We start from the raw sequence: 24,024 nt of genomic DNA, 5'->3' as shown, positions 1-24,024 counted from the left end.
AGGCGCGTGTGTGTGAGAGGGACTGTGTGTGTGTGTGTGTGTGTGTGCGTGCGTGCACTCAGAGGACTGTTTGTCTGCAAGTGATGTGGCTGCAAAATGAAAGGGAACCCCGAAAAGTGGAAATGAAGAGGAAGGGAACTGCCCTGCCCCAGAGGTGGCTGCATCTCAGCACCGGGTAAGCCTCCCACATACAGCGTTATGTGCAGATGTTCCCTAGCTGACCCGCCCCAGAGATGGCTGCATCTTAGTGTGCTCAGTTCCCCACTCCTTATCTCCAGGGAGCCAGGCAGGTGGGGATCAGGACTCTACTCAGCCCCACACAGCAGAGGGCTGCTCACTGGGAGCCTCCCATTGGCAGGTGCCCCGGGTAGGCAGGGGAGATTCAGAAACAGGAGCAGGACAGGAGCTAGGGCTGAAGGCAAGGGTGGCCCCTGTGCATGTTGGGAGTACCACTCCAGGACCAGTGCATGCTGGGAGTTCTGCTCTGAGCCTGGTGCATTCTGGGAGTCCTGCACTGGGCCTGGTGCACGCTGGGAGCACTGCTCCGATCATGGTGCATCCTGGGAGTCTGCTCCAGGCCTGGTGGATTTTGGGAGTCTCACTCTGCACTGATGCATGCTGGGAGATCTTCTCTCTCAATGGGGCATGCTGGGATAGGGAGTCTGACTTCCTTTTTCAGAGCTGGGGACTCCAGCTACCCCCACACACGCACGCACACCCCAGAAACCTGCGCTTAGCTCTGGACCCCTCTTGGGACCTGTTGGCCCAACTCCTGAAGAATGGGACAAGTAATTCTGGCTTTTCAGGAACTGTGGCATTGTTCTCCACAGTGTGCTCCAGAGGTGGCTGCATCTCAGCGCCAGGCAAGACATCCCTGTGTGGTGTTATGTGCAGCTGTTCCCCTGCTGCCCCTCCCCAGAGGTGGCTGCATCTCAGCGCTGGGCAAAACATCCCTGTGTGGTGTTATGTGCGGCTGTTCTCCCACTGCCCTTCCCCATAGGTGGCTGCATGGGTGGTGAGTATAATAGGCCAGGGGAGGCTAAGCCTCCCCAAACAGGATGCAGTGCACCTCCCTCTGGAGGCATGCCACTGGCCTGCTACATTTCCAGCACTGCTGGAAAAGGGCAACCAGGCTGTGGCCCCACCCACATTCGGCTCCAAGCCCCACTCCCACATCCCACTCTTTCCCCATAGCCTTCTCCACACTGCTCCTCTTGCCGCCCTCGCACTGCCTCTCCCCAGAAGCTGGCAGGGGTTTCGGCGGGCGGACCGGGGATCCTCCTGCTGCAGTGGGGGGCTTGTGGTTCCTCTGGCTCCAGTGGGGGGGGGGGGGCTGGAAGGGGCGGGGTAGGGGCAGGGGACTAGCCTCCCCAATGGAGGATTAACCCACCGGCCTTGAGTGGCTGCACTTCAGCGCTGGGCAAGCCATGTTATGTGTGACTGTTCCCACTCTGCCATGCCCTGGAGGTGGCTGCACTGTTCTTTCTCAGCTTTCTTTGCATGGTCCTGAACGTACAGAACCGAGATGTGGAGGATGAAAATACAGCACCTAGCACACGGAGTGGGCATCAAGTGGAAGACAGGCTGCCCCAGGGCAAGAGCACCCTGCACCATGGAAAAGATGAGAAAGAGAACTGCACCATCTTGTGTGTGTGTGTTTTTCTCTGCTGGAGGGGATCAGTCCTGTTTTGTGTGTTATAAACCCTGTACCGATGGCTGCTGGGGATTCCCTCTCACCTCGGCACTGGGCTGTAGTACTACACTGGGTGGAGGTCATGAGTGAGGGGCACCAGCAGACTTGGGGGTGGGGGAGCCCAAGGCTGGGCTAGCAGGGGGCTGCAGGTTGGGAGTGAGGGGTATTGGCACTGGGGATAGGGGCGAATAACAGAGTCGGAGCCCAGTAAGAAACAACCCTATGTTTATTGAGCACTGGGTCTGCTCTGCCCCGTGCATGGGGGTGGAGGGGGCAGCCACGGGGTGGCGCCCCCTGCCGGAGGCTGAAAACACGTCATGAAAGCAGCACCCTGTCAGCATCCAGGGCCCCCTGCCCAGGTGGGGCCCACGTCTGGGCCTGGGGGTGTGTGTTGGTGATGTGTGTCCGTTCCCCCCACATGGAGCACTCCCCCCAATGCAGCGGGGAGGGGGGTGCCGTAAGCAAAGCAGTCATGGCATGGGGGGGTCACATGCGCTGGGGGGGACAGGAAGTGAAGGGGACCCAGTGGATCAAGATGGGGGGGCCAAGTGAGGCTAAGGGACACCCCCCTCCCTGCATATGGTGCCTGCTCCCAGCATGCAATGGGCTCGCTAGCCAATTGGAGGCGGAGGTTCTAAAAGACGGGGGCTCAGATAACAGGGCTTCCCCTTCCCTGCCCCCACGGGTGTCGCCGGGCGCTGGAGCTGAGGTCTTGGAGCCGTCCTGGGCGAGGGGGGGGCAGCAGGGTCTGCACCCCCCAGCCAGAGGGGGGGCGCTACATCCCAGGCACCAGGCCTACGCACTGCCTGCTGGAGCTGCAAGAGAGATGGGGGGGGCAGTGAGAGAGGGACAGGAAAGATCAGGGCCTGAGGGGACCCCGGTGTCCGGGAGCTTCCTCCCCACCTCCACCCCCAGCGGGGAAGATGCTTCAGCAGCTGCAGGAGGGCGTTGCTAGGGCGTTGCCATGGTACCCCTGCAGCCCTGGCAACATCTGTCTTCAGTGGAGACAAAGGAGCAGCTGGGAGGGGGATCCTCACCTGCCCCCCCCGGCCTCCCCCAACAGAGGAACAACCCCTCCCTCCACAGGGCAGTCTGATGCCAGCCAGCGGGGGCAGCAGGGATGCCCCCCACCCCTATACAGCCCCCCAACCTGCTGGGTCACTCACTTGGGGTCTTTCCCGGTTGCCTGGCCTCCGATAGGCTGAGGGGGGACACAAAGGGGGAGACAGGTAAGTCGGGGAGGGGTCGAGGAGGGCTGGGGCGACTGTGGGGGGCAGCTAGAGTGGGGGGAACCCCACTGTCCCCCAGGGGGTTGGGAGGCAGAGTGGGGGAGCTGCCCCTGGGGGACAGTGGGGTTCTTTCCCAGGGGGCCAGGTGCAAAGGGGGCAGTTACAGTGGGGGGAAGCTGCCCCGGGGGGTGGTTAGAGCAGGAGGCAGTGAGGGGGCTGCCCAGGGGGTCAGGGCAAGGGGGGCAGTTACAGTGGGGGGGAGCTGCCCCGGGGGGTGGTTAGAGCAGGAGGCAGTGAGGGGGCTGCCCAGGGGGTCAGGGCAAAGGGGGCAGTTACAGTGGGAGGGGCTGCCCTGGGGGTAAAGGGGGGTGGATACAGTGGGGGGGAGCTGCCCCGGGGGGTGGTTAGAGGAGGCAGTGGGGGGGTTGCCCAGGGGGTCAGGGCAAAGGGGGCAGTTACAGTGGGGGGGCTGCCCTGAGAGTAAAGGGGGGTGGTTACAGTGGGGGGAGCTGCCCCGGGGGGTGGTTAGAGCAGGAGGCAGTGGGGGGGCTGCCCAGGGGGTCAAGGCAAAGGGGGCAGTTACAGTGGGGGGGGCTGCCCTGGGGCATAGTTAGAGTAGGAGGTGGGGGGGCTGCCCAGGGGGTCAGGGCAAAGTGGGGCAGTTATAGCAGGGGGGGCAGCACCTACCTGGAGTTGGACTTTTTACATTTGAATTTTTTACCTGCAGGGAAGAGAGAGAAAGAGTGAGGGGGGGCAGGGGGGATTTGGGGGCAGATAGGGTGGGAGGCCAAAAGGGAAGGGGTGGAGGGAGCGATTGTGTGAGAGAGGGTGACGGTCAGGGGGTGAGGGAAGGGGCTGGCTGGGGGGTGGCTCTGGGGCACAGGGGGCCCAACCAGGGAGGTTTTGGGGGCAGGGGGCTGGGCAGAGGGACCAGCCAGGGAGTTTGGGATGCAAGGGCCTGGCCAGGGGGGTTCTGGGAGGCTACTCAGAGAGGTTCAGAGCGCAGGGGACTGGCCAGGGGGGTTAGGGCCAGCTGAGAGGGTTCCGGGTTCACGGGGGATTTGGGTGCTGGCCGAGGGGATTCAGGAGGGTTTGGGGGGCAGCTGGTGGAGTTTGGGACAGGGGGGTTTAGGAGCTGGCCAGGGGGTTGGGGGACCAGCCAGGGAAATGTAGCAGTGGGAAACTGGCCAGGGAGTTCAAGGGGAAGGAGGCAGGGGCAGGGAGCCGGCCGCTGAGATTTGGGGTGGGGGGCTGGCTGGGTGTTTTAGGGGCTAGTCAGGAAGCTTGGGGATGGGGTTGGTGGGCTGGCTGGTGGGGTTCCATGTTTATGGGGTTTGAGTGGCCAGCCGGGGAGTTTTGGTGTTTGAGGATTTGAGGGGGTGGCCAGAGGTTAGGGGGGATAGGGGTCCAGCCGGAGGAGTTTGGGGGCAGACAGCTGGCTGTGGGGCTGTGGGGCAGCTGGCGGGGTTTGGGATTTGGGTCTGGCTGAGGGTTTTAGGGGCCAGCCAGAGCGCTTGGGAGGATTGGGGGCCTGGCCAGGGAAGTTTGGCAGTGGAGGGTTGGCTTGGGGTGGAGGGGTTAGGAGCCAGCCAGGAGCTTGGGTGGTTGGAGGGCCAACCAGGGGGAGGGGAGGAGGCTTGGGGTCTGGCTGAGAGATAGGCGGTCAGCCGGGGAGATTCAGGGGGGTTGAGGGGCCAGCAGGGGGGTTGGGATTCAGGGGTTTGTGGGACAGGCTGGCAGGATTCGGGGGGTCAGGCTGGCAGGGGATTTAGGGGTCAGTCAGAGGGCTTGGGGTGTTGGGGGTCTGTTGGGAGGTTTGGGGGCCAGCCAGGGGAGTTTGAGGGTTATCAGGCTGGCCAGGGGAGTTTGGGGGATTGGGGGCCTGCTGGTGGGTTCAGGGGCCAGCTGTGGGAGTTTGGGGGGGGTTATGAGGGAGGCCAGGGAGGTTGGTGAGCCTGCTGGGAGGTTTATGGGGGGTGGCGGCCTGCTGTGGGGTTTGGCGGGTTCAGGGGCCAGCTGGGGGACTTTGGGGGGGGCCTCCTGGGCAGTTTGGGGAGATATGGGGCTGGCTAGGGGAGTTTGGGGAGTTGAGGCGCCCGCCGGAAGGTCACTCACTCAGCGCTGTCAGGATGCCCACCACGAACATGACAATGGCCAGGACGAGGCCAACCACGCGCAAGGTGTCGTAGTCTGAGAGGAGAGGGGGGGTCAGAGACGGACAGCCCCCCAGCTCCCTCCTCCCGCAGCCCACTACCCCCTGCCCCCCAGCTCCCTCAAGCTCTAGTGAAGCCCCATGTTCCAGCAGACACCCCAACTGGGAGCTGGGCCTGAGGGCGCCGGGGGGATCCCTGCTGGGCAGTGCCCCCCCCCAACAGGGGATGCCCAACCGTGGAGCCCCCTCCCAGCAGTGCAGAGACATCAGCCCACAGGGCAGCCACATGAGTGGCCCCACTCACCGTAGGAGAAGGGATCCCGGGGTCCATGGCCATCTGGAGAGAGAAGAGAGAGAGACGAATCCCTGAGCTACCCCAGCCCCAGAGGGCTCAGCCGGCCCTGAGATGCAGCCACCTCTGGGGTGGGGCAGCTGGGGAACAGCCATAATAACACCGAGCAGGAGTTTGGGATAGGGAGGGACAGAGACTCCCACGTCATTCACAGCAGCAGGATCATTGCTGCCGGGGAGAGGGAAGCCCCTGGTGAAGCCATTAACCTGGGCCAGGGTTCAACCCTGGTTTGCACCTGCCTCCCCCAGCCTTGGCGAAAATGTCCTGCACTGAGTGAAGTCATCAAGAATCCAGGACAGGTCAGCAGCCCAGCACCCCCCTGTGAGCCCCACCCTGCTCCCCACAGCCCAGCACCCCCCCCATGAGCTCCCTGCCCTTCTCCCCACAGAACAGTGCCCCTCGCTGAGCCCCTACCCTGCTCCCCACAGCACAGCACCCCCCGTGAGCTCCCTGCCCTGCTCCCCACAGCACAGCACCCCCCGTGAGCTCTCTGCCCTGCTCCCCACAGCACAGCACCCCCCTGTGAGCCCCACCCTGCTCCCCACAGCACAGCAACCCCCGTGAGCTCCCTGCCCTGCTCCCCACAGCACAGCACCGCCCGTGAGCTTCCGTGAGCTCCCTGCCCTGCTCCCCACAGCGCAGCACCCCCCGTGAGCTTCCGTGAGCTCCCTGCCCTGCTCCCCACAGCGCAGCATCCTCTGTGAGGTCCCTGCCCTGCTCCCCACAGCACAGCACTCCCCGTGAGCCCCCACCCTGCTCCCCACAGTCCAGCACCCCCCCGTGAGCTCCCTGCCCTGCTCCCCACAGCACAGCGCCCCCTGCTAAACCCCCACCCCACTCCCCATAGCATAGTGCCCCCTGCTGAGCCCCCACCCTGCTCCCCACAGCACAGCAACCCCCGTGAGCTCCCTGCCCTGCTCCCCACAGCACAGCACCGCCCGTGAGCTTCCGTGAGCTCCCTGCCCTGCTCCCCACAGCGCAGCATCCCCTGTGAGGTCCCTGCCCTGCTCCCCACAGCACAGCACTCCCCGTGAGCCCCCACCCTGCTCCCCACAGTCCAGCACCCCCCCGTGAGCTCCCTGCCCTGCTCCCCACAGCACAGCGCCCCCTGCTAAACCCCCACCCCACTCCCCATAGCATAGTGCCCCCTGCTGAGCCCCCACCCTGCTCCCCACAGCACAGCACCCCCCGTGAGCTCCCTGTCCTGCTCACCACAGCACAGCACCCCCCGTGAGCTCCCTGCCCTGCTCCCCACAGCACAGCACCGCCCGTGAGCTTCCGTGAGCTCCCTGCCCTGCTCCCTGCAGCACAGCACCCCCCGAGAGCTCCCTGCCCTGCTCCCCACAGCACAGCACCTCCTGCTGAGCCCCACCCTGCTCCCTGCAGCACAGCACCCCCCGAGAGCTCCCTGCCCTGCTCCCCACAGCACAGCGCCCCTGCTGAACCCCCACCCCACTCCCCACATCACAGTGCCCCCCGTGAGCTCCCCGCCCTGCTCCCCACAGCACAGCGCCCCTGCTGAACCCCCACCCCACTCCCCACATCACAGTGCCCCCCGTGAGCTCCCCGCCCTGCTCCCCACAGCATAGCGCCCCCTGCTGAGACCTCCACCACCTGGTTCCCCTCAGCACAGCGCCCCTAGGGAGCCCTGCCCTGCGTCCTGCAGCTCAGCACTCCCAGAGATCCCCTCACCCGACTCCCCGCAGCCCTATCTAATGGGGTGGCCCTGCAGGGATGAATAATGCAAACCCCCATGAGGGCGGGGGGGTTGCCATGGACACAAGCACATCAGGAGTCTCTGCATCCTCAGCTGGCTGCCAGGGAGGGGGCGGGAGGGGGAGCAGGGAGGGAATCAGGGACCTGGCAACCAGCCACCACATGCGGAAACCAGCCCTGGCACGGCTCTGCTGGTGCACCTCACTCCCGACCCGCAGCCCCCTGCTCTCCCAGCCCTGGGTATCCCCACAGAGGGATCTGCGTGGGGGGATCTGTGGGGGTTCCCGGCTCTGGCACCTGGCCAGGCAATCAGTGGCAGACGGCGCGAGGGCTGGGCATAGACAGACAGATGGAGCCAGACAGGCAGTGCCTCCCGACACTCACACACTCCAGTGCCAGGACCGTGGCTGCAGGGAACCCCGGAGTCCGGGCCGCGCCTCGGAGCGGGGTGATGAGTCCAAGCGGGTGCCTGGCACTGGGTGGGGAGGGGAGTTCCTGGGTGTCATGGCTCTGCCCTTCTGGTCCCCCCACCCCTGCGTGGGATGTGTCCTGGCAACCCTGGATGGGGGGGCAGAGAGCACATCCGTCCCCCCAACAGTAGGGTTCAACCTCAGGAGGGGGGTAAGATAGAGACTGGCCATGGCTCTGCCCACCCCTGCCCCCCCCAGGCCCCCTCTGCTGTTCCACACTCCCCATCCCACAGCTGGGTCTCTACTCCCACCCCCAGCCCTTCCCATCGCCTAGCCATGGGTTGATTCTCTCCACGTCCCCCCCCGGATCCATGAGGTCAGCACTGACTGTGAGGGGAGAGCAGCTCTGCAGCACAGCACCCCCCGCTGGGCCCCCTGCTGGGCCCCCCTGCTGGGCCCCCCTGCTCCCTGCAGCCCAGCACCCCTGCTGAGCCCCCCGCTCCCCGCAGCCCAGCGCCCCCTGCTGAGCCCCTTGCTCCTCACAGCCCAGTGCCCCCTGCTGAGCCCCCCGCTCCCCGCAGCCCAGCGCCCCCTACTGAGCGCCCCCACCGCTGCTCCCTGCAGCCCAGCACCCCTGCTGAGCCCCCGGCTCCCTGCAGCCCAGCACCCCCTGCTGAGCCCCTTGCTCCTCACAGCCCAGTGCCCCCTGCTGAGCCCCCCGCTCCCCGCAGCCCAGCGCCCCCTACTGAGCGCCCCCACCGCTGCTCCCTGCAGCCCAGCACCCCTGCTGAGCCCCCGGCTCCCTGCAGCCCAGCACCCCCTGCTGAGCCCCCGGCTCCCTGCAGCCCAGCACCCCCTGCTGAGCCCCTTGCTCCTCACAGCCCAGCGCCCCCTACTGAGCGCCCCCACCCCTGCTCCCTGCAGCCCAGCACCCCTGCTGAGCCCCCGGCTCCCTGCAGCCCAGCACCCCCTGCTGAGCCCCTTGCTCCTCACAGCCCAGTGCCCCCTGCTGAGCCCCCCGCTCCCTGAAGCCTAGTGCCCCTTGTTGAGCCCCCCGCTCCCCGCAGCCCAGCACCCCCTGCTGAGCCCCCCCACCCCTGCTCCCTGCAGCACAGCACCCCTTGCTGAGCTCCCACCCCACTCCCCGCAGCCCAGTGCCCCCTGATGGCCCCCCCGCCCTGCTCCCTGCAACACAATGCCCTCTGCTGGGCTCCCCCCCCCCGCAGCACGGCGCCCCCTGCTGAGCCTCCACCTGCTCCCTGCAGCCCAGCGCCCCCTGCTGAGTCCCCACCCCGCTCCCTGCATCACAGCACCCCCTACTGAGCCCTCCGCCCAGCTCCCCACAGCACGGCGCCCCCTGCTGAGCCCCCCACCCAGCTCCCCACAGCACAGCGCCCCCTGCTGAGCCCCCCGCCCAGCTCCCCGCAGCACAGCGCCCCCTACTGAGCGCCCCCACCGCTGCTCCCTGCAGCCCAGCACCCCTGCTGAGCCCCCGGCTCCCTGCAGCCCAGCACCCCCTGCTGAGCCCCTTGCTCCTCACAGCCCAGTGCCCCCTGCTGAGCCCCCCGCTCCCCGCAGCCCAGCGCCCCCTACTGAGCGCCCCCACCGCTGCTCCCTGCAGCCCAGCACCCCTGCTGAGCCCCCGGCTCCCTGCAGCCCAGCACCCCCTGCTGAGCCCCTTGCTCCTCACAGCCCAGTGCCCCCTGCTGAGCCCCCCGCTCCCCGCAGCCCAGCGCCCCCTACTGAGCGCCCCCACCGCTGCTCCCTGCAGCCCAGCACCCCTGCTGAGCCCCCGGCTCCCTGCAGCCCAGCACCCCCTGCTGAGCCCCCGGCTCCCTGCAGCCCAGCACCCCCTGCTGAGCCCCTTGCTCCTCACAGCCCAGCGCCCCCTACTGAGCGCCCCCACCCCTGCTCCCTGCAGCCCAGCACCCCTGCTGAGCCCCCGGCTCCCTGCAGCCCAGCACCCCCTGCTGAGCCCCTTGCTCCTCACAGCCCAGTGCCCCCTGCTGAGCCCCCCGCTCCCTGAAGCCTAGTGCCCCTTGTTGAGCCCCCCGCTCCCCGCAGCCCAGCACCCCCTGCTGAGCCCCCCCACCCCTGCTCCCTGCAGCACAGCATCCCTTGCTGAGCTCCCACCCCACTCCCCGCAGCCCAGTGCCCCCTGATGGCCCCCCCGCCCTGCTCCCTGCAACACAATGCCCTCTGCTGGGCTCCCCCCCCCCGCAGCACGGCGCCCCCTGCTGAGCCTCCACCTGCTCCCTGCAGCCCAGCGCCCCCTGCTGAGTCCCCACCCCGCTCCCTGCATCACAGCACCCCCTACTGAGCCCTCCGCCCAGCTCCCCACAGCACGGCGCCCCCTGCTGAGCCCCCCACCCAGCTCCCCACAGCACAGCGCCCCCTGCTGAGCCCCCCGCCCAGCTCCCCGCAGCACAGCGCCCCCTGCTGAGCCCCCCGCCCAGCTCCCCGCAGCACAGCGCCCCCTGCTGAGCCCCCCGCCCAGCTCCCCGCAGCACAGCGCCCCCTGCTGAGCCCCCCGCCCAGCTCCCCGCAGCACAGCGCCCCCTGCTGAGCCCCCCGCCCAGCTCCCCGCAGCACGGTGCTCCCTAGCACAGTGCTGGGCCATTGGGATCAGCACTGACTGCCGAGGTAATACCCTGTCCCCCCATTGTGTCTCAGTGGTGTTTCCTGTTTGCTCCCATCTAACTGCTGCCCCAGTTTAGGCAACAGGCTCAGAACCTGGGGCGGGAGGGGCTGGCCCCGAGTGCCCTTTTGCACGGTGCCCATGCACAGATCACTAGGCAGCGCCAACCCTCCCTGGGATTCCCCTTCCCGCTCCGGGTGCCGCAAGCGAATCAGCCACTCTCGCCCAATGGCAGGTCAGCCCGTCGCTGGGAGAGGGGGGAGCTGCCCCCAGGACGACTGATCCAGCAATGCTGCCTGAGTCTGCCAAGAGCCTACACCCACTGCTGGGAGAGGGATGGACTCTTCTGTAAATCTCAAAAGGATGTTAATCCTGAAGCCTAGTGACAACCGTGTAGATGCCCACAGAGCCCTGTGCTGTTCAGCTGCAACACACACACACAGCTTGGACAGATACACACACACAACACTCACAGTGCTGTGCTGGCTTAGTGCACAACTGGAGGGGGTGAGTGTGAGACCCTGGAGAGGCTGCTGGGGTCACGGTGAGGGTGTGTAGTGTGTGTGAATGTAGGGCTGATGCTGTTGTGGGGCAGTCTGAATATAGGTGTGCGTGTGTGTGTGTGTGTGCATGTGTGTGTGTAATCAACACTAACTATAGCTGCAATTGAGCTGTACTCTTAATTTGAACTGCACAACAGATTCAAAGCACACAGAGCTCACAGATAGAGCACGGCGACATGGGGCGTAACACACACGGCACAGAACAGAGTGCACACACACACCCTGCACAGAGCGCACACACACAAACACGCTGCATAGAGTGGCACACACACACTAGGAATGTAAAATGTTAACAGGTTAATCCGCCTTAATCATTAACCCCCACGCTGGCTGGCCACCGACCCCAACAACCCCCACCCACAGTAGCCCCATGCCGGCCAACTGGCCCAGCGACCCCAGCAGCCCCCACCCCACACAGCAGCCCCCTGCCGGCCAACCAGCCCGCTGACCCCAGCACCCCCACCCCACACAGCAGCCCCCTGCCGGCCGACCAGCCCGCTGACCCCAGCAGCCCCCACCCCACACAGCAGCCCCCTGCCGACCAACCAGCCCACTGACCCCAGCACCCCCACCCCACACAGCAGCCCCCTGCCGGCCGACCAGCCCGCTGACCCCAGCACCCCCACCCCACACAGCAGCCCCCTGCCGGCCGACCAGCCCGCTGACCCCAGCACCCCCACCCCACACAGCAGCCCCCTGCCGGCCGACCAGCCCGCTGACCCCAGCACCCCCACCCCACACAGCAGCCCCCTGCCGGCCGACCAGCCCGCTGACCCCAGCAGCCCCCACCCCACACAGCAGCCCCCTGCCGGCCGACCAGCCCACTGACCCCAGCACCCCCACCCCACACAGCAGCCCCCTGCCGGCCGACCAGCCCGCTGACCCCAGCACCCCCACCCCACACAGCAGCCCCCTGCCGGCCGACCAGCCCACTGACCCCAGCACCCCCACCCCACACAGTAGCCCCCTGCCGGCCGACCAGCCCGCTGACCCCAGCAGCCCCCACCCCACACAGCAGCCCCCTGCCGGCCGACCAGCCCACTGACCCCAGCACCCCCACCCCACACAGCAGCCCCCTGCCAGCCGACCAGCCCGCTGACCCCAGCAGCCCCCACCCCACACAGCCCCATGCTGGCCAAGTGGCCCGCAGACCCCAGCAGTCCCCACCCCACACAGCAGCCCCCTGCTGGCCGACCAGCTCGCTGACCCCAGCAGCCCCCACCCCACACAGTAGCCCCCTGCCGGCTGACCAGCCCGCTGACCCCAGCAGCCCCCACCCCCAGCAGCCCCGTGCTGGCCGACTGGCCCGCAGACCCCAGCAGCCCCCACCCCCAGCAGTCCCATGCCGGCCGACTGGCCCGCAGACCCCAGCAGTCCCCACCCCACACAGCAGCCCACTGCCGGCCGACCAGCCCGCTGACCCCAGCACCCCCACCCCACAGAGCAGCCCCACGCCAGCCAACCAGCCCGCTGACCCCAGCAGACCCCACCCCACACAGCCCCATGCTGGCCGACTGGCCCGCAGACCCCAGAAGACCCCACCACACACAGCAGCCCCATGCCCACCGACCAGCCCACCGACTCCAGCAGCCCTGCACCAGCCAGCTGCCTGACCCCAGCCCCTCTCCTTTCAATCAGTTAACCGATTCAGCGATAATTTTAGTCATTTAAACGGTTAACTTTTAAATGATATTGACAGCCCTAACACATACACACACGCACACTGCATAGAGCGCACACACTCACACACACAAACACACACTGCAGAGAGCGCACACACACACACACTGCATAGAGTGCACACATTCACACACACACAAATACACACACACTGCATAGAGTGTACACACAGACACACATACACTGCATAGAGCACCCACACACACACACAAACACAGCATAGAGCACACACACACTGCATAGAGCGCACACACACACACTGCATAGAACACACACACACACTGCATAGAGCGCTCACACACACACTGCATAGAGCGTGCACACACACTGCATAGAGCACGCGCGCACACACATGGCATAGAGCGCTCACACACAAACACTGCATAGAGCACGTGCACAAACGGCATAGAGCGCGCGCACACACACTGCATAGAGTGCGCACACACACACTGCATACAGCGCGCGCACACACGGCATAGAGCACGGGCACACACACACTGCATAGAGCGTGCGCGCACACACTGCATAGACCACGCGCACACACACACACTGCATAGAGCGCATGCACACACACATGGCATAGAGCACGCGCACATACACAAGGCATGGAGCGCACACACATACACTGCATAGAACACACACAAACACACACTGCATAGAGTGCTCACACACACACTGCATAAAGCACGCGCGCGCACACACGGCATAGAGCGCGCGCACACACACTGCATAGAGCGCGTGCGCACACACTGCATAGAGCATGCACACACACATGGCATAGAGCGCGCACACACACTGCATAGAGCGCGCGCGCACACACACGGCATAGAGCGCGCGCACACACTGCATAGAGCGCACGCGCACACACACGGCATAGAGCGCGCGGACACACACTGCATAGAGCACGCACACACACACACAGCATAGAGCGCGCGCACACACACTGCATAGAGCGCACGCGCACTCACAGCATAGAGCATGCGCACACACACACAGCATAGAGCACACAGACACACATACACTGCATAGAACACACACCCACCTCACTGCATAGAACACACACACACTGCATAGAATACACACACATGGCATAGAGCGCACACACACACACGGCATCGAACACACACACGGCATAGAGCGCGCGCACACACTGCATAGAGCGCACACACACACACACTGCATAGAACACACACATACAAACACGCTGCATAGAGCGCGCACACAGACACACATACACTGCATAGAACACACACACACTGCATAGAACACACACACGGCATAGAGCACGCACACACGCTGCATAGAGCGCACACTCACACACACACACACACACACACACAGGGCCGGACGCAGACAGTTCCTGACTCCCTGCGCTGACCGGGGTGGGCGCTGGCTGCCGGGGTATTTCTTGGCAGTGCAGCCGGCCGCAGAGGCACGGCCCAGCCCGCACGAACACACCACGCCAAAGACCAGTGCTCCTCCCCCTCGACACACAACCCCCCTAGGCACCTGCTGCCCAGCACAGACACCCAGTGCACACTCGCAGTACACACCCCACTGCCCCCCCATTCGCTCCCTCCCCCTGGGGAAGCCCTCGATCCCACCCCCACAGGGGAGAGTGGCTACACACCACAGTGCACACACACACCAGACAATGCACTACACAACTCCCTATGCTACACAGCCCACACAGCCCCTTCAGCATGTGTATCCCCCTTGCACAACACCCACTGCATGTACACACACAAACGCACAGAGTCCCAACAGAACAACACACACACACACACATAACCTCAAGGCAACAGCCCACTACACACCCGCCGAGGGGCCAGGGGACAACAGATAACACCTAAAAGCCATTCCCCTGGAGTCAGGCAAACTGCTGCCCCTAGGCAGCCACACACACACACACACACACACACACACACACACACACACACACACACACACACACACACATATACACACGAGCACTTACACTGTCACCCCCTCACAACCCAATACACCCCCAAACATACACACAATCACAACCTCACTTGGCCACGCTCACTGTGAGCCAGCATACACACTGCCATACCCTTGCAAAAATTTACACACACACAAAAATTGCCAGGCCCTCGCAACCCAACACTGAGTCACACAAATATCCCACAGTGTGTGCATGCACATGCATGCACACACACACCCTGCTGAAGGACAAGGGGTAGTGAGAGATTCTTTCACAGCCTGACAATCACACACCACTGCACCCTGAGACAACACCCTCATGCCACACACACACACACACATGCACACAGACTAAGGCTGCAGTGAGAGTAATGTGCTGTATGGGAACACCCCATAATCACACCCTGAAGATGTGCATGCACACACCCCTGCACTCACACACACACACACAATCTGCACTCTCTCACTCTCTCTCTCTCACACACACACAACCTGCACTCACACACACAGCCCACCCTATCTGCATGGGGACTGCAGGGAAAGAGACAGACAGGGTGTACTTCCTTACACAATCTTACACCATATACACTGAGACAACACACACAAGCTCACAGAGAGAACACAGATTACAGGAGACAGACACAACACACTTAACCATACACACAATTACACCATATACACTAACACAACATACACCTTATGCCTCTAAACACATTGCACCGCAGCACATGGAGGACACACACAGTGTGCAGTGACACACACACCACACACACACTGTACCAAACACACACCGGCACAAGGGCTCCCAGTTCCCATCCCTGCTCCCGATCAGTCCCGCAGCCTCCGGCAAAGTGGGAGCCGGGACTCACACCCCCGCCCCACAGCTCCCTGAGGCCCCCCGCGGCCCCCTCCTGACCCACAGCTCCCTGATCCCCCTGGACATCCCCACCACCTCCACCTCCCCGGAGCTGATCTGGGGCCCCTCTCGCTTCCTGTGCGTGGCAGCTGCTTCCCAGCTATGTCTGGAGCTGTGAGAGTCCCGGAGCCAGCCAGCCCTGAATCCATCCATCCCTCCGTCCAGCCCTGAATCCATCCATCCCTCCGTCCAGCCCTGAATCCAGCCAGCCAGCCAGCCCTGAATCCATCCATCCCTCTGTCCAGCCCTGAATCCATCAATCCATCCCTCCATCCTGCCCTCCCTCCAGCCCTGAATCCATCCCTCCCTCCCTCCATCCGTCCAGCCCTGAACCCATCCCTCCAGCCAGCCAGCCCTGAATCCATCCATCCCTCCGTCCAGCCTTGAATCCAGCCAGCCAGCCAGCCCTGAATCCATCCATCCCTCCGTCCAGCCCTGAATCCATCCATTCCTCTGTCCAGCCCTGAATCCATCCATTCCTCTGTCCAGCCCTGAATCCAGCCAGCCAGCCAGCCCTAAATCCATCCATCCGTCCAGCCCTGAATCCATCCATCCCTCCGTCCAGCCCTGAATCCAGCCAGCCAGCCAGCCCTGAATCCATCCATCCGTTCAGCCCTGAATCCATCCATCCCTCCGTCCAGCCTTGAATCCAGCCAGCCAGCCAGCCCTGAATCCATCCATCCCTCCGTCCAGCCTTGAATCCAGCCAGCCAGCCAACCTTGAATCCATCCCTCCTGCTGTCCAGCCCTGAATCCATCCATTCCTCTGTCCAGCCCTGATTCCAGCCAGCCAGCCAGCCCTGAATCCATCCATCCCTCCGTCCAGCCCTGAATCCATCAATCCATCCCTCCATCCTGCCCTCCCTCCAGCCCTGAATCCATCCCTCCCTCCCTCCATCCGTCCAGCCCTGAACCCATCCCTCCAGCCAGCCAGCCCTGAATCCAGCCAGCCAGCCAGCCCTGAATCCATCCATCCCTCTGTCCAGCCCTGAATCCATCCCTCCCGCTGTCCAGCCCTGAATCCATCCATCCCTCTGTCCAGCCCTGAATCCAGCCAGCCAGCCAGCCCTGAATCCATCCATCCCTCCGTCCAGCCTTGAATCCAGCCAGCCAGCCAGCCCTGAATCCATCCATCCCTCCGTCCAGCCTTGAATCCAGCCAGCCAGCCAACCCTGAATCCATCCCTCCCGCTGTCCAGCCCTGAATCCAGCCAGCCAGCCAGCCAGCCCTGAATCCATCCATCCCTCCGTCCAGCCCTGAATCCAGCCAGCCAGCCAGCCCTGAATCCATCCATCCCTCCGTCCAGCCTTGAATCCAGCCAGCCAGCCAGCCCTGAATCCATCCATCCCTCCGTCCAGCCTTGAATCCAGCCAGCCAGCCAACCCTGAATCCATCCATCCCTCCGTCCAGCCTTGAATCCAGCCAGCCAGCCAACCCTGAATCCATCCATTCCTCTGTCCAGCCCTGATTCCAGCCAGCCAGCCAGCCCTGAATCCATCCATCCCTCCGTCCAGCCCTGAATCCATCAATCCATCCCTCCATCCTGCCCTCCCTCCAGCCCTGAATCCATCCCTCCCTCCCTCCATCCGTCCAGCCATGAACCCATCCCTCCAGCCAGCCAGCCCTGAATCCAGCCAGCCAGCCAGCCCTGAATCCATCCATCCCTCTGTCCAGCCCTGAATCCAGCCAGCCAGCCAGCCCTGAATCCATCCATCCCTCCGTCCAGCCCTGAATCCATCAATCCATCCCTCCATCCCGCCCTCCCTCCAGCCCTGAATCCATCCCTCCCTCCCTCCATCCGTCCAGCCCTGAACCCATCCCTCCAGCCAGCCAGCCAGCCCTGATTTCATCCATCCCTCCGTCCAGCACTGAATCCATCAATCCATCCCTCCATCCCACTCTCCCTCCAGCCCTGAATCCATCCCTCCTCCCCTCCATCCGTCCAGCCCTGAATCCATCCCTCCCTCTGTCCAGCCCTGAATCCATCCATCCAGCCAGCCCTGAATCCATCCCTCCCTCTGTCCAGCCCTGAATCCATCCATTCCTCTGTCCAGCCCTGAATCCAGCCAGCCAGCCAGCCCTGAATCCATCCATCCCTCCGTCCAGCCCTGAATCCATCAATCCATCCCTCCATCCCGCCCTCCCTCCAGCCCTGAATTCATCCCTCCCTCCCTCTATCCGTCCAGCCCTGAACCCATCCCTCCAGCCAGCCAGCCCTGAATCCATCCATCCCTCTATCCAGCCCTGAATCCAGCCAGCCAGCCAGCCCTAAATCTATCAATCCCTCTGTCCAGCCCTGAATCCATTCCTCCCTCCGTCCAGCCCTGAATCCATCCCTCCCTCTGTCCAGCCCTGAATCCATCCCTCCATCCCACCCTCCCTCCAGCCCTGAATCCATCCCTCCCTCCCTTCATCCATCCAGCCCTGAATCCATCCCTCCCTCTGTCCAGCCCAGAATCCATCCTTCCCTCTGTCCAGCCCTGAATCCATCACTCCATCCATCCAGCCCTGAATCCATCCCTCCATCCAGCCCTGTGTCCATCCCTCTATCCCTCCATCCATCCAGCTCTGAATCCATCCCTCCCTCCGTCCAGCTCTGTATCCATCCCTACATCCATCCATCCCTGAATCCCTCCCTCCCTCTGTTCAGCCCTCAATCCATCCAGCCAGCCAGCTAGCCCTGAATCCATCCCTCCCTCCTTCCAGCCCTGTATCCATCCCTCCATCCCGCCCTCCCTCCAGCCCTGAATCCATCCCTCCCTCCATCCATCTGTCCAGCCCTGAATCCATCCCTCCGTCCAGCCCTGTGTCCATCCCTCTATCCCTCCATCCATCCAGCCCTGAATCCATCCCTCCCTCCGTCCACCCTGAATCCATCCCTCCCTCTGTCCAGCCCTGAATCCATCCCTCCATCCCACCCTCCCTCCAGCCCTGAATCCATCCCTCCCTCCCTTCATCCATCCAGCCCTGAATCCATCCATCCCTCTGTCCAGCCCTGAATCCATCCCTCCCTCCATCCAGCCCTGTATCCATCCCTCCATCCATCCAGCCCTGAATCCATCCCTCCCTCTGTCCAGCCCAGAATCCATCCTTCCCTCTGTCCAGCCCTGAATCCATCACTCCATCCATCCAGCCCTGAATCCATCCCTCCATCCAGCCCTGTGTCCATCCCTCTATCCCTCCATCCATCCAGCTCTGAATCCATCCCTCCCTCCGTCCAGCTCTGTATCCATCCCTACATCCATCCATCCCTGAATCCCTCCCTCCCTCTGTTCAGCCCTCAATCCATCCAGCCAGCCAGCTAGCCCTGAATCCATCCCTCCCTCCTTCCAGCCCTGTATCCATCCCTCCATCCCGCCCTCCCTCCAGCCCTGAATCCATCCCTCCCTCCATCCATCTGTCCAGCCCTGAATCCATCCCTCCGTCCAGCCCTGTGTCCATCCCTCTATCCCTCCATCCATCCAGCCCTGAATCCATCCCTCCCTCCGTCCACCCTGAATCCATCCTTCCCTCTGTCCAGCCCTGAATCCATCCCTCCATCCATCCAGCCCTGAATCCATTCCTCCATCCAGCCCTGTGTCCATCCCTCTATCCCTCCAGCCATTCAGCCCTGAATCCATCCCTCCCTCCATCCAGCCCTGAATCCATCCATCCATCCTTCCCTCACTCCAGCCCTGTATCCATCCAGCCCTGTATCCATCCCTCCATCCATCCAGCCCTGAATCCATCCCTCCCTCCGTCCAGCCCTGAATCCATCCCTCCAGCCAGCCAAATCCATCCCTCCCTTCCTCCGTCCAGCCCCGAATCCATCCATCCATCCCTCCGTCCAGCCCTGAATCCATCCCTCCAGCCAACCAAATCCATCCCTCCCTCCCTCCGTCCAGCCCCGAATCCATCCATCCCTCCCTCCGTCCAGCCCTGAATCCATCCATCTAGCCCTGTATCCATCCCTCCCTCCCTACGTCCAGCCCTGAATCCATCCCTCCCTCCGTCCATCCTTGAATCCATCCCTCCAGTCAGCTCTGTATCCAGCCCTCCAGCCCTGTATCCATCCCTCCATCCCTCCCTCCAGCCAGCCCTGAATCCATACTTCCCTCCGTCCAGCCCTGTATCCATCCCTTCATCCATTCAGCCCTGAATCCATCCCTCCCTCCGTCCAGCCCTGTATCCATCCCTCCCTCCAGCCCTGAATCCATCCATCCATCCCTCCCTCCGTCCAGCCTTGAATCCATCCAGCCCTGAATCTATCCCTGCAGCCAGCCTTGTACCCATCCCTCCCTCCATCCAGCCCTGAATCCGTCCCTCCCTCCATCCAGCCCTGTATCCATCCCTCCATCCCTCCGTTCGTCCAGCCCTGAATCCATCCCTGCCTCCGCCAGTCCTGAATCCATCCCTCCCTCCAGCCAGCCCTGAATCCATCCCTCCCTCCGTCCAGCCCTGTATCCATCCCTCCATCCACCCAGCCCTGAATCCATCCCTCCATCCCTCTCTCTGTCCAGCCCTGAATCCATCCCTCTATTCGTCTCTCTATCCAGTCCTGAATCCATCCCTCCCTCCGTCCAGCCCTGTATCCATCCCTGCCTCCGCCAGCCCTGAATCCATCCCTCCCTCCAGCCAGCCCTGAATCCATCCCTCCCTCCGTCCAGCCCTGTATCCATCCCTCCATCCACCCAGCCCTGAATCCATCCCTCCATCCCTCTCTCTGTCCAGCCCTGAATCCATCCCTCTGTTCATCTCTCTATCCAGTCCTGAATCCATCCCTGCCTCCGTCCAGCCCTGAATCCATCCCTCCCTCCAGCCAGCCCTGTATCCATCCCTCCATCCATCCAGCCCTGAGTCCATCCCTCCCTCTGTCCAGCCCTGTGTACATCCCTCCATCCCTCTCTCTGTCCAGCCCTGAATCCATCCCTTTATTCGTCTCTCCATCCAGTCCTGAATCCATCCCTCCCTCCATCCAGCCCTGTATCCATTCCTCCATCCCTCCAGCCAGCCAGCCCTGTATCCATCTCTCCATCCTACCAGCCTTGAATCCATCCCTCCCGCCGTCCAGCCTTTAATCCATCCCTCCCTCCAGCCAGCCCTGTTTCCATCCCTCTATCCCTCCCTCCCCGGCACACACTTTCCCTCTGTCCATCAGCCCCTTGGGGCAGAGCTGCACACCTGGGCAGGGAGCTGTGATGGTGAGGATGGGAGTGGGGGGTGCCTGGGCAGCAGCCTGGCATCCTGGACATTGGGGGTTGAGTCTGACATGGTGTGGTGGGGGGGTGGCTCTTGAAGGTGACGAGGGTGGGATGCCAGGGGTTGGGCACCGCTGGCGCAGAGGGAGCAGGGGGGCAGGCAGAGGGCTGGAGTGCCAGGGACTGAGGCTTCATGAGCAGCTTCTGCACCAGGGATGAAGGTGGGATTCAGGCTCTGTGGATGCAGCGGATTCAGGCCTCGTAGATGCAGTGGATTTGGACACCATGGGAGCAGGGGGAATCGGGCACCGTGGACAGGGGAATCGAGCACTGTGGGCTTAGGGGAATCAGGCACCATGGGTGCAGGGGAATCAAGCACAGTGGGAGCAGGAAAACCAGGCACAGTGGGCAGAGGGGAATCGGGCACCGTGGGCGCAGGGGAATCGGGCACTGTGGGAGTAGGGGAATCGGGCACCGTGGGCAGAGGGGAATCGGGCACTGTGGGCAGAGGGGAATTAGGCACCGTGGGCAGAGGGGAATCGGGCACCGTGGGCGGAGGGGAATCGGGCACTGTGGGAGTAGGGGAATTGGGCACCGTGGGCAGAGGGGAATCAGGCACAGTGGGCAGAGGGGAATCGGGCACCGTGGGCAGAGGGGAATCGGGCACTGTGGGAGCAGGGGAATCGCGCACCGTGGGCAGAGGGAAATCAGGCACCGTGGGCGCAGGGGAATCGGGCACCGTGGGCAGAGGGGAATCAGGCACTGTGGGCAGAGGGGAATTAGGCACCGTGGGCAGAGGGGAATTGTGCACCATGGGAGCAGGGGAATCGGGCACTGTGGGCGCAGAGGAATTGGGCACCATGGGAAGAGGGCAATCGGGCACCATGGGCGCAGGGGAATTGGGCACCGTGGGCACAGGGGAATTGGGTACCATGGGCAGAGGGGAATCGGGCACTGTGGGAGCAGGGGAATCGGGCACCGTGGGCAGAGGGGAATCGGGCACCGTGGGAGCAGGGGAATTGGGCACCATGAGAAGAGGGGAATCGGGCACTGTGGGAGCAGGGGAATTGGGCACCATGGGAAGAGGGTAATCGGGCACTGTGGGCGCAGGGGAATTGGGCACCATGGGCAGAGGGTAATCGGGCACTGTGGGCACAGGGGAATCAGGCACCATGGGCAGAGGGTAATCGGGCACCGTGGGAGCAGGGGAATTGGGCACCATGAGAAGAGGGGAATCGGGCACTGTGGGAGCAGGGGAATTGGGCACCATGGGAAGAGGGGAATCGGGCACTGTGGGAGCAGGGGAATTGGGCACCATGGGAAGAGGGTAATCGAGCACTGTGGGCGCAGGGGAATTGGGCACCATGCGAAGAGGGGAATCGGGCACCGTGGGCAGAGGGGAATCGGGCACCCTGGGCGCAGGGAGGATCTGGGCGCTGTGGGATTCAGCCCCGCTGGTGGGATGGCGGAGGGGGGGCTCACCGTGCCTAGGTGCCTCGGTGGGGGTGGCCATGCTGCAGCCCTGGGTCTCTCCCGTCGCAGGAGTGAATGCGGCAGAGTCCGGGAGGGAGGGAGCGGGCGGGAGGGAAGCGGCTGGGTTTTTTTTTTTTTTTTTTTCTGCTGCGCATGGAGGAGGGAGGCGGCCAATTGGCGTCAGAAGAGGCTCGGCTCCTGGGGGGCGGGGGGAACTGCCTCGCTGGGGAGGGGGCAACGTCTCCAGCCGGTCCTGCCGTGCCCCCCCTCCCACAGCTACCGCTACTCTCTACGGGGCTTTCCGAGCAGCATATCCAGGGATGGGTCCCCTGGCCCTGAGATGCAGCCACCTCTGGAGCGGGGCAGCTGGGGAACAGCCGCAAATAACACCACAAAGGGACAGTGCACCCGGTGCTCATATGCAGCCACTTCTGGGGCAGGGCAGCCAGGGAACAGCCACCCATACCACAGAGGGACGGCTCACCTGGCACTGAGATGCAGCCACCTCTGGGGCAGGGCAGTTGGGAAACGGCTGCACATATCACCACAGAGGGACAATGCACCCGGCACTGATATGCAGCCACTTCTGGGGCGGGGCAGCTGGGGAACAGCCACACAACACCACAGAGGGACAGTGCACCCGGCACTGATACGCAGCCACTTCTTGGGCGGGGCAGCTGGGGAACAGCCACACAACACCACAGAGGGACAGTGCACCCGGCACTGATACGCAGCCACTTCTGGGGCGGGGCAGCTGGGGAACAGCCGCACAACACCACAGAGGGACAGTGCACCCGGCACTGATATGCAGCCACTTCTGGGGCAGGGTAGCTAGGGAAAAGCCACACATAATGCCACAGCGAGATAGTTTGTCCAGCACTGGGATGCAGCCACCAGCCCCACATACTCCCCTGCCCCACCATCTCAGAGCCGCCCCACGTGCCCATCACTTGGCGTTAGGTATCTCACCGCTCACAGTGCTGGGATCAGTCAAAGATGCACAGACACCCCCCTCCCACGGACAAACGTGGAAGAACCTGCTCATCAGAGAAGTTGCCTTTGTCTGTGTGCCTATCGCTGCCCCCCTACACACACACACATACATACACTGCACAGACCCACACTGAGGCCTTGTCTACACTGGCACTTTACAGCGCAACCCCCCCACCCCAAGCACTGCAAGTTCCAGCGCTGTGAAGTGTCAGCGTAGACCGTGCACCAGCGCTGGGCACTACTTCCCTTGGGGGGGGGGTGGCTCTTACAGCGAGAGCGCTGGGGCCATGACCACACAGCCACGTTAACCGCACAGCGCTTTACCGCTGCTAGTGAAGATGTACCCTGAGACAGTCCCTGCCCCACAGCACGCACTTTAAACAGCCACAGTGGGGGAGGGGAAACTGAGGCACCAAGTGGTTTCCTGATCCACCAGCCACAGGAGTTGATGGGCCAAACAGGCTACGGGGGTGGAGGTGGGGATATAAATGTATGCAAATCACTACCTGGGCTCCTTTGTATATCTGCATTCATTTCAGCCTAATCCAGAGAGGCCTCTGGCTGTCCCTCTGGCAGGGCTGGGCCAAGAGCTCTGGGGGATTGTGGGTAAAATCTCAAGCGGATACTGCCCCCCCCCCCACTGGCCAGAAGGAGGGAGACAGTCCTCATTTGCAATGGGGGATGGGCGTTCGTGCTGGGGGGGATCACAGGGCAGCAGCAGGACCTGGGGCACATGGACCCCTCTGCTGGGTCAAGGACTAGCAACATGGGAGCTGAGACCTAACAAACTCTGTGTGTGTGTGTGTGTGTGTGTGTGTGTGTGTCCCCTGCTGGAGGGGATCAAACCTGCTTTGTGTCTGCTCATGCACCTCCAAGGGATCAGGGTCCCCATCCCCCATTCCCCTCACCACGACACACACACACACACAAACCCGAGCGGGGTATTGAGACAGGACCTACCCCCAGCGTAAGACTCTTGGGGCAGCTTCTCCAGCTGGCCCAGCCCCTGCCCCACGACACCCTTGGAATGGCCTGTCCACGATCACAGACCATGCACCGGTGACCTGGAGCCAGGGAGGGGAGAGG

The 24,024-nt window shown here is 63.4% G+C and overlaps 3 protein-coding genes across 4 annotated transcripts in view; 1 reads left to right on the top strand and 2 right to left on the bottom strand.

The window, feature by feature from the left end:
• Positions 1-11: 11 nt before the first annotated feature.
• LOC127038142 (leucine-rich glioma-inactivated protein 1-like) overlaps positions 12-24,024 on the top strand; it is a 52,007-nt gene continuing 27,994 nt past the window's right edge. For both annotated transcript variants that reach the window (XM_050930588.1, XM_050930587.1), the window contains exon 1: positions 12-175. In XM_050930588.1, the coding sequence (XP_050786545.1) occupies positions 84-175 (92 nt within the window). In that variant the 5' untranslated portion in view covers positions 12-83. The remainder of the gene's footprint in view (positions 176-24,024) is intronic.
• On the bottom strand, positions 1,902-22,061 carry LOC127038156 (sodium/potassium-transporting ATPase subunit gamma-like). The gene is made up of 6 exons (XM_050930621.1): positions 21,955-22,061; positions 5,379-5,411; positions 5,038-5,112; positions 3,610-3,643; positions 2,860-2,894; positions 1,902-2,508 (listed from the first exon to the last, which is right to left on the bottom strand). The coding sequence occupies exons 1-6, from the start codon at positions 21,983-21,985 to the stop codon at positions 2,489-2,491; spliced, it is 228 nt and encodes a 75-aa protein (XP_050786578.1). The 5' UTR covers positions 21,986-22,061; the 3' UTR covers positions 1,902-2,488.
• Positions 16,053-19,601, bottom strand: LOC127038145 (uncharacterized). The gene is made up of 4 exons (XM_050930591.1): positions 19,258-19,601; positions 18,535-18,778; positions 18,162-18,390; positions 16,053-16,602 (listed from the first exon to the last, which is right to left on the bottom strand). Exons 1-4 carry the CDS (start codon positions 19,353-19,355, stop codon positions 16,133-16,135), a joined length of 1,041 nt encoding a protein of 346 aa, XP_050786548.1. The 5' UTR covers positions 19,356-19,601; the 3' UTR covers positions 16,053-16,132.

The sequence above is a fragment of the Gopherus flavomarginatus genome, chromosome 20 (genome assembly GCF_025201925.1).
Source record: "Gopherus flavomarginatus isolate rGopFla2 chromosome 20, rGopFla2.mat.asm, whole genome shotgun sequence".
Taxonomy (NCBI): Eukaryota; Metazoa; Chordata; order Testudines; family Testudinidae; genus Gopherus; species Gopherus flavomarginatus.
Note: the sequence above shows the minus strand (reverse complement) of the source record. Positions and strands in the feature narration are given on the sequence as shown.

Bases quoted from the DNA above. Each gene is read 5' to 3' on its own strand.
- LOC127038156 (XM_050930621.1), bottom strand. From the start codon at position 21,985: ATGGCCACCCCCACCGAGGCACCTAGGCACG. The intron at 5,412-21,954 runs GTGAGCCCCCCC...TTCTCTCTCCAG, and splicing joins CACCGAGGCACCTAGGCACG to ATGGCCATGGACCCCGGGAT. The intron at 5,113-5,378 runs GTGAGTGGGGCC...CTCTCCTCTCAG, and splicing joins CCGGGATCCCTTCTCCTACG to ACTACGACACCTTGCGCGTG.
- LOC127038145 (XM_050930591.1), bottom strand. From the start codon at position 19,355: ATGGAGGGATGGATACAGGGCTGGAGGGCTGGATACAGAGCTGACTGG. The intron at 18,779-19,257 runs GTAGGGAGGGAG...GGGTGGACGGAG, and splicing joins GGATGGATTCAGGGCTGGAC to GGAGGGATGGATTCAGGGCT. The intron at 18,391-18,534 runs GTAGGGATGGAT...GGCTGGACAGAG, and splicing joins GGATTCAGGGATGGATGGAT to GGAAGGATGGATTCTGGGCT.